At 44.1% G+C, this 15,515-nt stretch overlaps 1 protein-coding gene across 9 annotated transcripts in view; it reads left to right on the top strand.

Moving 5' to 3' along the window:
• HTR1F (5-hydroxytryptamine receptor 1F) overlaps positions 1-15,515 on the top strand; it is a 206,986-nt gene that overhangs the window by 189,607 nt on the left and 1,864 nt on the right. For 6 of the 9 annotated variants that reach the window (XM_045002066.1, XM_045002064.1, XM_045002069.1 and 3 more), the window contains exon 4: positions 6,018-9,116. The exons of 1 other annotated variant lie outside the window; for it this stretch is intronic. In XM_045002066.1, the coding sequence (XP_044858001.1) occupies positions 6,056-7,150 (1,095 nt within the window). In that variant the 5' untranslated portion in view covers positions 6,018-6,055 and the 3' untranslated portion in view covers positions 7,151-9,116. Of the gene's footprint in view, positions 1-6,017; positions 9,118-14,353; positions 15,245-15,515 lie in introns of those variants that run through there. 2 more of the 9 variants (XM_045002070.1, XR_006576261.1) reach the window with 2 other exon arrangements.

Here is a 15,515-nt window from a genome sequence, read left to right as displayed (position 1 = left end):
ACAAGGAGCTTGATCCTCTTCTGTGCTGACCTCAGTCTGTGCAGCTGTTTGGGAGGCCAGCGGGTGTGAGGCCCCTTTCCACCTTCCCTGACCCAATGGTCATCTAGTTTCTGTAACTTGTACCAGCAGCTCCACCAGTCCAGGACAACTGAAGCACAGTGCCTTCCAGCCCTAGCTCGTCCTCTACACCGCATGGGGGAAGCTGGTGGTGCAAGTTTCTGGCTCTGTGCGTCTATGCTTTACAACACTGAGGGATTCCTCTACATCGGGTGAATCTCTGGCTGGCTTTTTAGGGCAGCTCAAACTCCCTTCTAGGCTGTTAAAGTCTAAACAAAGAGTTTAGTGCTCTATAATATCAGTCATCTAGATTGTAAACAGAAAAGACAGCAGGGATGGTCACTGTTGGGAAACATGAAGATACAAATTCACATGGAATAGTCAGATTAATTCTATCTGTTGCTATACATCCAAAGTTACTAGCAACAATAGGTACTCCCTCATAAGAGTAAAACATTTAGATTAACTTTCTTAAGGCACCAGTGAATTGCATGTCTCATGTACATAAATGGACGCATAGTTTGCAGAGTCAGATGCTCTGTGGGTTTCGTGTAGGTGCAGGCAACCTACTGAATGTGACATGCCATGACTCAAAACAGTCATTTGCACCATCAAAGGACATGGATAAAGGCACTCAGCCAGAAGTTGCCTTAGCTAGAACTACATCTGTGGTTTGGTTCACCTTGAGGCACACTATGTCTGTTGTAGAAAAGAGCAAAGCTGAAACCTGTATTAGGAGCCCAGTCCTACAACCCTGACTCACATGAGTAAAGTCTGCAAGCTCAGGCCCTTTATTTGCCAAGAAATGACTGAGTAAACTTCTCTTGCAGATGTTGTGCCAAGTAACAGGGCTTACACATTTGTAAGCCGTTAAAGGCTAAGCACTGTATGTAACAAGTTGTTTAGTAGAGGATAAATATTTCCTGGAGTATAATACATTAATGCTAGAGAACTGAAAGGCAATAAAGAGTTAAGAAACAAAGAGGTGTGGCTCTTCCAGGAATATGTGTTTGTTTGGTACTGCTGGACATGCAGTTTTCTGCAATACTTTAATATACCTGCACACAGGAAGCCAAGATGAAATCACAGGGAAAAACTTGCAGTCAACAGGGTTTCTCCCAGGATTGTTAGTGTTTATAGCAGGAAAGTAAAAATAATTCCACCACTCTGGATAAACCCTCACTTTGGAGTTTAACCTTAATCTATGACTTGGGGTGGAGCTCAACCGTCTCAAAGGCAGCCGTTCTTATAGCTCTTCCCCTCTCTTTTTCGAAGGGAGGGAGAACCTGGCTGGAAAAGTGCAACTGTTTGTGTTAAGTTTTCTGCGTCAAATGTAAACAGGGATGGGGTTTTTTTTGTTTTTGTTTTTTTTGCCCGGGTTGGGGGGGGAAACTCCTGTACAAGATTGAGAAATCTTGCCCAGTTACTTTTTTTTTTGTTCCCCAATAGACAGATTTGGTATGTTGCATCTGTTAATACACCCCATTATATACATCTTTTCTTGAGTACATTGTATATGCATTTTCCATATGCATCCTACACATTGCCAGTATGGTAAAATGCATGTACTCGCCTAGTAAAACACTGTGCCTACTGTCATATTACACTACAAGTCATTGCTGTGCATAATAATAATGACCTTTCCTAGAACTGGATGCTTCCTCAGGGCAGCAGTACAGTAACGTCTCACTGTAGTTATGTCCCTGAAAAATGTGACTTTAAGTGAAACAATGCTAAGCGAATCCAATTTCCCCATAAGAATGAATGTAAATGGGGGGGTTAGGTTCCAGGGTAATTTTTTTCCCCATACAGTACAGTACTATAGTTGGGAGGTGCCCCCGCCTTACCCCACACAGGCACAGCCCACGGGCACTGCAGACAATGAGGCAGGCAAGGAGGCTGAAGGTGCTGTAGGCTAGGAGAAGCACATTGCGCAGCAGCAGCTGCAGCTTCCCCTACTCTGCAAGCACCAGGGATGGGGGGCTCAACCCTCGGCCCGCCCACACCACCCCTTCCCCCGAACCACCACCCTTAACCCGCCTCTTCTCCCCCCCATTTACTCCACATACCACGTCTTTGCTCTCCCCCCCCCGCTCCCTGCCCAGAGCAATCAGCTGGCTTGTGGCATTCAAGAGGGAGGGGGGAGGAGCGAGGACATGGCGCGCAGGCTCCTTCTCCCGCCCCTGCCCCCTGAACACCGCAAGCCAGCTGATTGCTGTAGGCAGGAGGCAGGGGAGGAAGGGGGGAGATGTGCCGCATTCATGCTCCCCCCCCCACCCTTCTGCCCAAGACAATCAGCTGGTTTGCGGTGTTTGGGATGCAGGGGAGGGAGGGGGAGCCTGTGCGCCATCTTTGTTCCTCCCCCCTCCCTCCTGAACACCACAAGCCAGCTGATTGCCGTGGGCAGGAGGCGCGGGGGGGAGGGGGAAGGCACTGAGCCGCGGGGTCTGCCAGCGGGCAGGAGGCACTGGGGGGGGGGAGGCATAGGGCAGCTGATGGGGGGGCGGGGCGGAGGGCTGCCAGCTGTGGACAAAGCAGGCAGCCAAATGACGTTATAGCGAAGCATTGCACAACTTTAAATGGAGCATGTTCTGTAATTGAGCAGGGATGTAAAATCGAAACAACGTTAAGCAAGAGGACATTCAGTGGGGAGTTACTGTATTAGTATCCACAGTAACAGCGGATTCAAATATGAATGTTCTTAGCAAATGGCAGCTTCTCTGTCCCCCTCCCCACAGGGTTGAGAGAGGCTCTGGTCTAAGTGCCAGAAACTTAATATCAAATGCATTAGCAAATTCATGATATAATAGCAGTTTTGTAAAATACTCTTAATTGCATTAACATTTATTTTGGCAAGGAAAATACAAAGGTAACTAACAGGGATTCTTGAACTGATTCTGAGGAAGAACATACAGCATCTGCTACAGGGTATTGCATGAAGTCTTTCCAATATCTGCTACTGTCTTTTACCATTGCCCTTTAAAAATGGAACACAATTCCTTGTATGTGAAAAATCTCTCCATGCAGTTAGTGATACCAGTGACTAATGGGTACTGTAACCTTGGCGCCTCTCTCAGAGCACGGGAGTTCAAGGCCACTTTTGTCAAGCTTGCAAGAAGCTCGGATTTTGAAAATCATTTTGTACAAGTACATAGATTGTGTTGTTTTACTGTCCCCATAATCACTTTTATCATGTGAATCCTCTTCAATACAGCATGAACCCAGATGGTTTGTTTTGACTCATCCACAGATGAAGAGCTCCCGTACAACGCTCTGTAAACTGTGTAAGGACCTGTCATAAACAGAGCCTTGCATACATCCCCTCACTGTGATAAATTTTCATGCAGAGACCTGGAGGTTGAAGTTGACCACTCACACAAGTATGATCCCACTGCTGTAACAACAAAGCCTGAGCTTAGCCCTATGTACAGTAATATTAAAGCATCTAGAAGCACCAGCTGAGGTTAGCTTCACTGTAGTAGGTAGTGTACACTTTGCAGGACAGGGACTATATAAATAGGAAAGGGTGGGAGAATGGAAATAGTGTCAGAGAGGGTCAGGAATTTTTCCCTCCTGGAAAATGCAGATTCATCAAAACTATGTTTCATGAAAATATCACTGTTTCAATGAAATTTTCATCAGGAAGGTGTCTCAGTTCCAGGATGGAATTCCTGTCCACGTGAGAGGAGACACCCAACCCAGAAACACCAATAGCTGAGGGCACTCACCTGGGCTGTGGAAGAGCCAGATCCAAAGTCCCTGCACTGCCTGATTAGGAGTGGCTCTCCCAGCTCAATGCCCAAACCACCAGACTAGTGGCTATTCTGGGGCAGGTGTCTTGGTGTATGATTCATGGATTTTCCACACTTTTTTTAATAAGGCCTCTGTTCTGATCTGATGTGGAATAAAAACAAGTTTTGAAACCTCTTTTCCAAAATGGAATTCTTGTTTCCCAGCCATGCCTAACCATCACCATTTTACAGATTGTGCTTTAGTTTCCCTGAGAGATTGTGACTCCCAAACTCACACAAGAAGCCTGTGGTGGAGCAAGAAATTGATTGATTTGAATTTAGCATATTGATATCCTGGCATCCTGGAAGTGGTCAAAAGAGAGAAGCAACAGCGGCCTGGAACTGTCACAGGCCTTGCCACATTTTGAGTGTCTATTATACAGTGTGCTAGATGTCCAGTGCCCAGCTGGGCCTGTATAAATTCCAATGACTTAACAGGTTCACCAGCCCAGTACGCTAAGAAATCCAACAAGCCTTGCCTGAAGAGCTTGGTATTTTCAAAAGATCCAACCCCACGTGGCATCAGCAGGTGGATGGATCTTTAACCTATAGCTGGAAGTCACCAACTGGAAGACAAATCTAGTCCATGCTGCCAGGACACATTGTCTCAGATGCTGCTAGATTAGTTGGCACACCCTAGTTGTGCAACAGCAACATCTGGACTGGTACTAATAGCATTCTGATGGAAGTGCAGTTCAACCACACCATACAGCAGAGCTTATAAATCACCAAGTACAAACAATGGGTAAATTGCCAGAGGGACGACAGGAAAAGGACAGCCCTTAGTTGAGAACATGCCTCCCTAAACAGAAGAGAAGACTCCCAAGAAGGTATATATGCACCATGAGTGTAGTAGGAGGGCTGTTGTAGTATTGTAGAAACTAGCAGGTACTAAACTCTCCACATAAGCCTCTGCAAGATGGGACCAGTAGAGAAGCCTATGCAGTGCTGTTTTGGTAAGGAGACATTATACTGTCACTATGCTCCCATAAAGCTCCTGCAGTATTTTTCTCAGTGCAAATCTAGCAGGAAGAATGCACAGCCTGTCATCTAAGGAAACGCAGGCACCATGTCTGTGAATCTACCTATGCCACTTTTCTTAATGATATATCTATCAAATACTCCAGTGGCTCCTACATAAACCGTGCCATACCTTTCAAAACCTATTCATCAAGTTTCATTACTTCCAAATTGCTTTTTGCTAGCTGGTAATTTAGTAGTAATATGAGGCAGTCTGAAATGCATAAGATAATTAACTATGTTGGATAGTTAAGGCTTTCTAAGGTAAGACCAGCTGCTGGACATCATCAAGCCAGGTTCTCTCACAAATCCTCTCTCCAAGGAATATATTGAGAAAACAGTTCTTAAAAGCAATTCAATGAGTTTTGTTCAACTAAAATAAAAACACTTCATTTCAGTAGTAAGTCCCTAAAAGATTACTAGCCGCATAATATTTCTCCTGCTAATTACTGTTGCTTCAGAAGGTTTTAACATAATACTGGTGTGATGGTGAAGGAAAAATGTTTCTGTTCATTTAAAATAAATTGGGAGTTTATATATTTTTAAAGGAAGAGATGAATCACTGTGTTTAAAGTATGAACTATACATATATACGTATACACATATACTCCAGTTGAGGTGCTTTTGAAAACTGTACCCAGCCTAAAGTAGGTTTTAAACGTATTTTCTTAGTATTTACGTGCAATATATTTTCCTCGCTAAATTTCCTCCTGCACAATTTTTAATAGTATGTAAACTAACCCTTGTTTACTTTTATGTGAGGATATGGTTTATGTCTGAGCTCAGAAAACCTAGGGGGCTTTCAATGGGACATTGGGCATACCTGCGGCTGAGCTGGAAGGTGTGATTTCCACCTTGCAAAGACATTCCCTCTCTCTCTGATCAAGCTAGCACACTAAAAATAGAAGCATATCTGCAGCAGTAGAAGAGGTAGCCGCCCAGTTAAGCACCTCTGGTCTTGGTTGGGATTGTACTCAGGGCAGTTAGCTGCTCCTGCCACCACAGCTACACTCAATCAGACCTTCCAGCTCCAGTGCAGACCTACAGATTCCTTTTGTAAATGGGACTTAGGCACCTTTGAAAATGTTGCCTGTTGTCTTTCCTGAAGACTTACGGCCCACTTTCTAAATTGTGTTTCCTTTTCCACAGGTGTCTTCCTTGGTTAAACATCACCTTTAAAAGGAAACATGGATTCCATAAACTCAACTGAACAAAATTACACATCAGAAGAACTATTTAAAACAGTGACATCAAAGATTCTTGTTTCATTTACTCTTTCTGTGCTGGCATTAATGACAACGGCCATCAATTCTCTAGTGATGACTGCAATAATTGTGACAAAGAAGCTCCATCATCCTGCCAACTATTTAATCTGTTCCCTTGCAGTGACTGATTTTCTAGTTGCAATCCTAGTGATGCCCTTCAGCATTGTGTATATTGTGAAGGAGACTTGGATCATGGGACAAATAATGTGTGATGTTTGGCTGAGCGTTGACATTATGTGCTGTACCTGTTCTATCTTGCATCTCTCTGCTATTGCTTTGGATCGGTACCGAGCAATAACAGATGCTGTGGAGTATGCCAGGAAAAGAACACCAAAACACGCAGGCATCATGATTGCAGTGGTGTGGATCATATCCATTTTTATCTCCATGCCTCCTTTGTTCTGGCGACACCAGACAACCAGCAAGGATGATGAATGCATCATCAAACACGACCACATAGCTTTCACTATTTACTGCACATTTGGAGCCTTTTACATCCCACTGGCATTGATTCTGATCCTTTATTATAAAATCTACAAAGCAGCAAAGACATTTCACAGAAGGAGCGTAAGCCGCATTGTAAGAGAGGAAGTAAATGGACAAGTCCTCTTGGAACCGGGTGAAAGAAGCACCAAATTGGCTTTGACGCACTGCACAACAGATAAAACATCTGATCCCTCAGCAGACTTGGATAAAATCCATATCACATTGCGAAGCCCTAAGTCAGAGTCCAAGCAAGAGAAAACCTGGAAAAAACAAAGAATCTCTAGCACGAGAGAACGAAAGGCAGCAACTACCCTGGGCTTGATTTTGGGCGCATTTGTGATCTGCTGGCTCCCATTTTTTGTAAAGGAAGTTGTTGTTAACACCTGTGCAAGATGTCACATTTCAGAAGAAATGTCCAATTTCCTCACATGGTTGGGATACATCAATTCTCTTATTAACCCACTAATCTATACAATCTTTAATGAAGACTTCAAGAAAGCATTTCAGAAGCTTGTGCAATGCAAGCAATGACAGAGTATTTGTTCTTATAATACTGAACCTGAAAAGTGATTTTTTTTAAATATATATAATTTATAAGACTTCTAAAAAGAGACATTTGTTGCGTTTAGGAAAGACATACACATACCCTTGTATTAGTTGCACCTTGCTGTGCAAGTTGTAAAGAGACAGATTCTCTGTGGTCAATGTTGTGCTGGAAAAGGAGAGGTTCCATATGCAGTGTGGCCCCAATCCTGTATAGAGACTTATGCAGCTGCTTAGCTTTAAGCACACAAGTAGTCTTAGTAATCACTTATATGCTTAAAGTTGAGCTCGTTCATAAGTCTTTGCGGGATCGGGGCCTAAAACATCACTCGCCAATCATACAACAAGGCTAAATGCTGCCTTGCTTTGCTTAGGCAAAACTTACCGCCATCAATGGATGTTTCAATCACTAAAACACAGCCAGGATTTGGTCCATAAAGCATTTGTGAAAAGGGAGCAGATATCTTTTCATTAAGGGCTCAATCATACCATTTAGGCACAGGCCTGCAATGGGGGAAGTGCGGAGCCACCCTATCCCACCCTAGACAGGAGGCACGCTTAGGACATGCAGCATACTACCAGAGTCTACTGGGGTGCAGCTATCGCCCTGCCTCTTCTACTCCATTTAGGATGAAGTGTACCTCTGGGGCACACAGTGAGGGACTGTGCAGCACAGCAGGCTCTCCAACTGTGGCAGAGCCTGGGCAAAGTAGTCCATTGAGAACAAGCATTGTGTGTCCTCTGTGGTCTCTCACACCCACACAGAGGATGGTTGCAATCTTGACCTAGAAGAGATGAATAAACAGCCAGAGCTCCTAGGAGGAGGTGAGTACAGTTCATTGTTTAAATGGTGACAAGTAGCAGCTACTGAAGATTCTCTACAGTGTCAGATTGCAGCTGGCCAAGGTCGGGGGGTGCAAGTGACAGGGAAGATGTAAAATGCCTCCCTGCTTGTGCCTCCTTCCCCAGTGACCTCATATGACAGGCACAAGCACAGTCCTTGTACTCCCCTGCTGACAAGGGCTGCTCCCTGCTACCACCTCTTAGGGCCCCAGCCATCTCAAAGTGGGTGGGGGTACAGCCCTAGACCAGGGGTGCTGAAACAATTTGTATAGTGGGGGTGCTGAGAGCCATTGAACCCTACTGTCAGCCCTGTATATAATGGAATCCACTTCAAGCCCAGGGGTGCGGCAGCATCCCTAGCACCCCTAGTTCCAGCACCTATGGGTATGCAGGGAAATGTTTGCTACCACCCCTGAAAGACTGTTGGTTGCACCCCCCATGCAGGTCTGTGGCTAAAAGCCACAACAGAGCCCCTTGTTAGTCTGCTTTAAAAACTTCAGACCAGTGGTTCATAACCTTTCAGGACTAAATATACCAGTTTGCCAGGCTAAGCCATTGGCTTTATCAGCCTGTGTTCACTGCCTACCACATTCAACTGTGTCTTCTAACGACCATTGGAACTTGGGCTACTCCTAATGTTAAAGTCAGAGTGCAAGCAGCAGCAGTGCGGTTCCTAGCTAACATAGGACGTGGTAGTTTAGGGTACCTGCTACAAAAGCCTGAAGTACAATACTTGGTACCCATACCCTTGGTTGGAAGAACCTATGCTTCTATAAAGCATTGGTCATCTTAAAATTAGAGAGACACATTGCACTCAAAATAATAGACAAAAAATCCTGTGTGTAACCAAAGGAAAGCAGTGTTGTTTTTCATGTATTCTGAACTCTAGAATTAACAGCTTTTTGTATTTTGTCAGCTAGTTACCAGCTGAGCCAGCAACAACATAAAAAAAAAGGCATTTCTTGCAAAACAACTATTGGATTCAAGGCCTGTTGTGTTTAGCTTATGTTTCTGCCACTTTGAATTTATTGCCGGTGTTCTGCTTCCACACCAAGATTTGACTGAGAGGCTACTCAGACATGTTATAGTAGCAACTGCACATTTGCCTCACTCTTGATTCTAGCCATTTATCCACCAACTTGTCTAGGAATCCAATTCAAAGCTTAGCTATACCATCTATAGTAGTTGAGTTAGATTTTTAAAACACTAGGACATGACAGACTGGATTGAGGCTGCATATAAATACTGTTCATGCTCAAGGTAACCCAAAGCACTCCACTACCGTAGCACTGAGTGTACGCTGACTCAGCAGCGACTCTGTCCTCAGCAATAGTCTGTAGTGTCCACGTACATTATGCTGCTAGAGAACACAGTCGCTTGGAACATCACTTGTCCCCTGCTCTGCAAACAGTGCCATGGAATCCAATGTTCCAAAGGACAAACCAACAAAGGCATCTCCCTGTAACATTTCAATGGGAGGATTCCACTTCCAACAGGGCAGGGCTTCCCTAGTACCACCATCTCCAGCTTGGATAGCCTGGGGTGAGTCTTGAACCCAGGCGCGTCTAACCCAGACATCAGAATGCTACCACCTGAGCAGTCGCTGGTGCATACAGTCTTTTTTCAGAGCTGTTGCTGAGGGCTAAAATATATTCTTTTCACTTATAAGGAGTTTGGTGACACATTGTGGAAGCAGATGAGAGACAAAAATAGGTATTGGTGTTGAGGAGAAAGGTACTGAAGCTATCAAATCTAAATACAATAGCTCAGGCTCAAGGAATGGAACAAGACAGATAAAAAGAGTTGTCATTTTTCCATCTTGCCAGTATTATACTCTGACTCCAATTAAGTTAATAATTGGAGCTATACCAATCTCCTAGAACTGGAAGGGACCTTGAAATGTCATCAAGTCCAGCCCCCTGCCTTCACTAGCAGGACCAGTTTTTGCCCCAGATCCCCAAGTGGCCCCCTCAAGGATTGAGCTCATAACCCTGGGTTTAGCAGGCCAATGCTCAAACCACTGAGCTATCCCTCCCCCCCATCTGCTAAACAAGATGCAGAGGTGGTTTCCTTGTATTGTTTTCCGAGCGCTGCATCTGCTTATCATTGAACACACCAGTAGTGTAAGATGTAACACCAACACATCTCTGGTAATTAGTGGGCAATTTTCCTATTTTAAAAAAAAAAAAGCACTTGCAGGTCATGGCGTACCATTTCTTTAGTGACTAGCTGCTTCCCATCACTTGCAGTTCTCTAACGGAGTCCAGGATCTCCCTCCTCAGACACACACACGCACTTTGTTTCACCTCTGGTGTTTCTCCAGCATGCTACGAGCTCTTGCTATTATGAAACAATTTTGAATACTGAACAGTTAGTTCTCAGTTTAGTTTTTATAGTAAAAATGAGTTTAAAGTAGTTGAAAAGGCCAAACCTAGTATGTGAGAGCAGGCAGTTCGTTTTCTCCCTGAATGGCCCCCTAACCCAACTTACAATGGGCATGAAGCTGTGTGTGCATGTTTATTTTAGTGATAAGGTCTCACTTGTAGACCACTGTGAGCTGGGGCATAATTGCATCAAGAGACACACCCATCCAATCAGAGTGTGCTTTTGGACAATCAGAATCTGCAGCCATCCTCTAAACTCTTAGTGCCAGTTATTTGCAGTATTAACAGTGCCATCTTTGTAACAATGAGAAGAAAAATCACTTAACAGGCAACTCCAAACTCAACATATTGTACCTGTTAGAATACACTTATTTACTTAGCCTTTGCTGTCCATGTTACTATGACAGTGTAAAACCCTGGTTGTAGAGGTGTGAGGGAAGATTCCTTTTTCCCTATACACGGTATGTGAAAAGGACAGTTAGAAACCTTGTAAAGATTAAAGGCAAATATTTAATGCAACAGCCAAAGCAGCAAACCCATTGAATTCTAGGGACCAGGACTGTGTAGGGCATCCCACTCTTTTAGCCTTGTGCCACTTCCTCAAGCTGTGAGAGTACAGAGGCAGTTTTTTCTGGGCAGCCATAAACAAAGACAATGACTCATACGCACCCCCTACCCCACCCATGAATACACGAATACACACATACCTAACCCTGGATTGGTCCCTGCTGACACTGATATGTTACAAAGATGTCTGCCCACCGATGTCCCCAGATTCAGTCCACAGCAGATCCCCCCTTCTCACCATTATGGCCACACATTTGAGAAGCAGAGGGGTAAGTTAGGAGTTAGGACATGGTGCAGAGGGTAGACGGACAGGTTTGGTCTTGGAGTGCTTCTTCGTGCACTGGCTGTGGGTATGCAAAGCCCTCCAGTGCACCACATGGGCCAGTGTGGGACTGGTCTCTGAATAATGGGGCATAGTTAGATCCAAGTTCTAAGCCTTCCACTGTTGCCAACCCCAGGGTGCACTTCAGTCACATTTTCATGTTTTTTGTGCAGCCATGAGAGCTATAAACATTTTTGGAAGTGAAATTTGATTCTCTTGTGTAGCCACCTGACTTGGGGGCTGGGGCTATATGACATATTAGGAGAGTTTCAAGACTTGGCAAAACTGTGCTGCATCAAGTTTTCCAAGAAGCACCAGGTTACAGATCTTGATCATATAAAATGGTGCAGAAGGAAGTCAACAATGTTGGTATGAATAATGCTGCATTAAACAACTCACCTGTGTCAAAATTATCTGGTGCCAAAACCTGTAGCTGAGCAAGTCAATACTGTTAGCAGAGCAAAGTAACAACACTAGCACAATCGTATTGAATCTGGAGTCTCAAAAAACACAGGCTTCCCCTACCTCTTATGTTCAAATCAATTTTTGTTTCAAATATAAACCTTAGAGCCCCTGAAGACATTTCTAACAGAAACATTTTTAGATAAAAGAACAGTTGGCTTTGTTAGTTAAATAGCTGACATACTAACTGCATATTAAAAATCTTGAGATAGAGTAATGCTAAAAAAAGTATTTAAGTGGTGACTCACATCAGTTATTTGAGTGGTGATATTTTTAATACAATAATAGTTCAAATCAGATGAATCCATATTCTAGGGAAGGCATATTTTAGCTCCAGTTCTGAAGATGTAAGAAGTTGCTACATAAAAAATGAAGAGTATTAGCAAATGTGTTCTCCTCTCCACCTATAGCCCAAGATGGCTTATAGGTGCATAATAACTTGTCATTCCAAAATTAAACATTGCTTTCTTCTTTCTACATATCCATTGCATTGAAACGCAAGTTAATTTTTATGCTTTTGCTTTTTAAAAACAGCAGTTACTCCTTTTTATAGCACTAGTTAAACAATTTTTAGTTCTCCTAATTACACTTCAATCTTCATGCTTTAGGACATAACCAGTGGTAGACAATTTTTGCAATATCTAGATCTTCATTGGCAACACCGCAGCATTTGAAGGCTGCACCTAATTAGTGGTGCCTGCTAGTGGCCACTCTAGTTAAAATTAGTTTCCATTATATTACAGTGCTCCAAGGAACAGTCCTCAACTATTTGAGCTAAAAGATCAGCCATAGGAGGTCTCGAGTTCTTTCTATGCTGCACAGAGCTGATGGAAGACAACATGCTCTCTCACTCGCATACACACGCACGCACACAGATTCTGAATCAGTGAGAACCAGGGCCGGTGCTACCATTTAGGCGGACTAGGCGGTTGCCTAGGGCGCCAAGATTTGGGGGCGCCAAAAAGCAGCGCCCCCAATTTTTTTTTAAAAAGTGTTTCAGCGGGCCGCTGAGGGGAGAGGGAGTCTGAGCTGCTGCCGGCAGCCCAGGGGTTCCCCTGGGTCAGCGCGCCGCTGCCGGCAGTCAGCCCAGGGGTTCCCCCAGGTCCCTCCGCTGCTGCCAGCAGCCGGCAGCCAGACCAGGCGTTCCCCTGAGTCAGTGCGCCACCGCCAGCAGCCCAGGGAAGTGAGCTGGGGTGAGGAGGTACCACGGGGCTCCCCAGGCCAGGGAGTGGGGAGCTGACGGGGGGGCGCCTCAGAGAGGAGTGGGGGCGGGGAGCTGCTGCAGGGCTGGGAGGGCGCAAGGTGGAAGTGTCGCCTAGGGCACGAAACTTCCTTGCACCGGCCCTGGTGAGAACAAAGTTGGGTCTCTAGCCATCCTCAACAAAAACCGCCGCTAATTACAACCTACTTTCTTCAGATGAAAACAGTATGCAATTTAAGGGGCACAATGCTGAGGAATCTGAAGGGACAGTAAAGCAGCCAGCCAGTTCTAAACATGGGGAAAGACAAATAAGCATGAAATACAAAATTCAAAGTAGGCAATTTTTTTTTTAAATGACCTGTATCTCAAGACTAGTTTGATGGATTTTTCTTCCACATTTGCCTTCACAGGTTAAATCTGATAATTTCCCATGTCCCAAATCAATTATCCAGGTAAGCAATCGATTGCAGCTAAAGCTGAACTTTACATTAGAAGATTGTTGCAACCTCAACTATTGAGAGTCTTATCTCCCCATAATTTCACCTTATGATATCAATGCACTGGAGAAATAATAAGTAACTAACCCTCACTGCCTCCATTCTACAGATGAGCGAAAAAGCACAGAGAAAAGGGATATTTAATGGCCAACATTTTCAAAAGCTTGGATAGCAGCAAATACTCACTTGGGTGCCAACCAGGAGGTTCAAAAATGGTGACTGGTCTACACCCAGGCTAACGGAGCAGCCAATGGCTTGAGCATAGGCACCCAGTTAGGTGTCTCCGTGAACCATAGTGCACAGAGCAATGACACACACATACATTGGAGAGAGAGAGAGAGAGAACGAACCCAAGATTTAGTGCAGGTTTATAGAATTAATAGAGGAAAGGAGGGAAAGTCAGGATTAGGGCAGGGGCTACATAAGGCAGGGAAGAGATGGAAAGTCCTGTGGCTGACATACCCAACTTTTGGGACAGAGCAGGACAGCACTGTAGAGAGGCCGCAGTATCGCACCTAATCAAGTTCCATGTATACATCATGAGGCACAGTGGACTTTTAAAAGATCAGTTTTTTGGGAAAAGATTTAAATTATTATACATTTTTTTTAAAAACTAAACCTCTTTCAAATGAAACCTGAATTCAATACAAAATGGGTTGAGGCCTACTCGTAATCTCTGACGACATTTAAATAAAAAAATATGCTGAACTCATGAGCCTGTATAAAAAATGTTGCCTAAAAAGTCTGCTTGTCTAGATAAACAAAAAATCAGGGGAAAGCATCTAAACTTGTGAAACAAAGCTCTATAAATATGGCACAATAGTATCAGAGGGGTAGCCGTGTTAGTCTGGATCTGTAAAAGCAGCAAAGAGTCCTGTGGTACCACGTCTGTTAGTCTATAAGGTGCCACAGGACTCTTTGCTGCCTTGGCACAATAGGTCTTTCATAAAGGGCTTGATCTGCTAGGGGACCCGGAGGCAGGGCTACTGGTGCAAGAAATTGGCAACATCATCACAGGCATTGGGACACAGCCTCTTACTTCAGAAGGCACCGACAGGATCATCCACTTAGCCCAGCTGGGTGGTCTCATTCCTATTTTATAGTGTCTCCCTACCTGAGCTCTGATTGGATCAATTCATAAATTACAAATTTTTTTACTCCAACCACCATGGACACCTACTCTCCTGCTCATGGAAAAACACTGATTGCTCAGTAACTACCAGCCCTTGTAGTTACTGGGTGGCTTTGGTAAATGGCCTTGTTCTGCCTCCTTGCATGCCTGCACAAACAGGGATACAGAAATCCATTAATTACTCAACTGCCCCCCTCTCTGTCTCTAAACAACCAAATACTGCAGTGCAAAAGGTATGTAGGTTGCATGGGCAGAAGCCTTGGATTGTTGGTAGTTCTTGTGTTTTTCTGGGGGGCAGAGGAGTTCTGTAACAAAGGAGCAGGAGCAGAGGGTGCAACCAGCAAGGAGCAAAACTGGTGCCAAAGCAAGACACCGGGGAAGAATAGACAACATTCTTCAGAGTGCAGCCTCTAGTGTTGATTTCAACACCTGGGAACTTGAAGGAAAAAAAACCTGCCATGGGTGGAGGTCATAAAAAAGACCCTATTTGGGAACATTTTCAAGAAATTCCTGTATCTCTGGGTAAAAAGGAACATGTGCCAAACGTAAGCAGTGCAAGAAAGAGCTGCAAGGCTTGGTTGTCAGAATAAAACAACATTATGAAAAATGCTCTTCAAGAGGCAGTGACTTTGAAGATGACGACGTGGACAGGTCTGAACTATCTGAATCAACTGGTTAGTAAACATTTTGCACCATTCTTATGGATGACCCCACCCCCCATGTCTTACTATGCTGCTAAATGATACATTTGTGTTTTGGGTGATTACTTACTTCTGAATTTCAAAGTGTGTGTGTTCAAAATATAATTGGTACGTTCATCTGTTGTGGGAGTATTTCTCAATTACATTTTTACAGATACTGCTGGACTTCTGAAGTGATTTTTTTTATTGCACAATATAGCCATCATCCTAGGTGAAGATTTCCTGTTTAATAGTAAAGTTTTAT

This window comes from Mauremys mutica, chromosome 1 (assembly GCF_020497125.1).
Source record: "Mauremys mutica isolate MM-2020 ecotype Southern chromosome 1, ASM2049712v1, whole genome shotgun sequence".
Taxonomy (NCBI): Eukaryota; Metazoa; Chordata; order Testudines; family Geoemydidae; genus Mauremys; species Mauremys mutica.
This window is presented reverse-complemented; position numbering and strand designations above follow the sequence as displayed.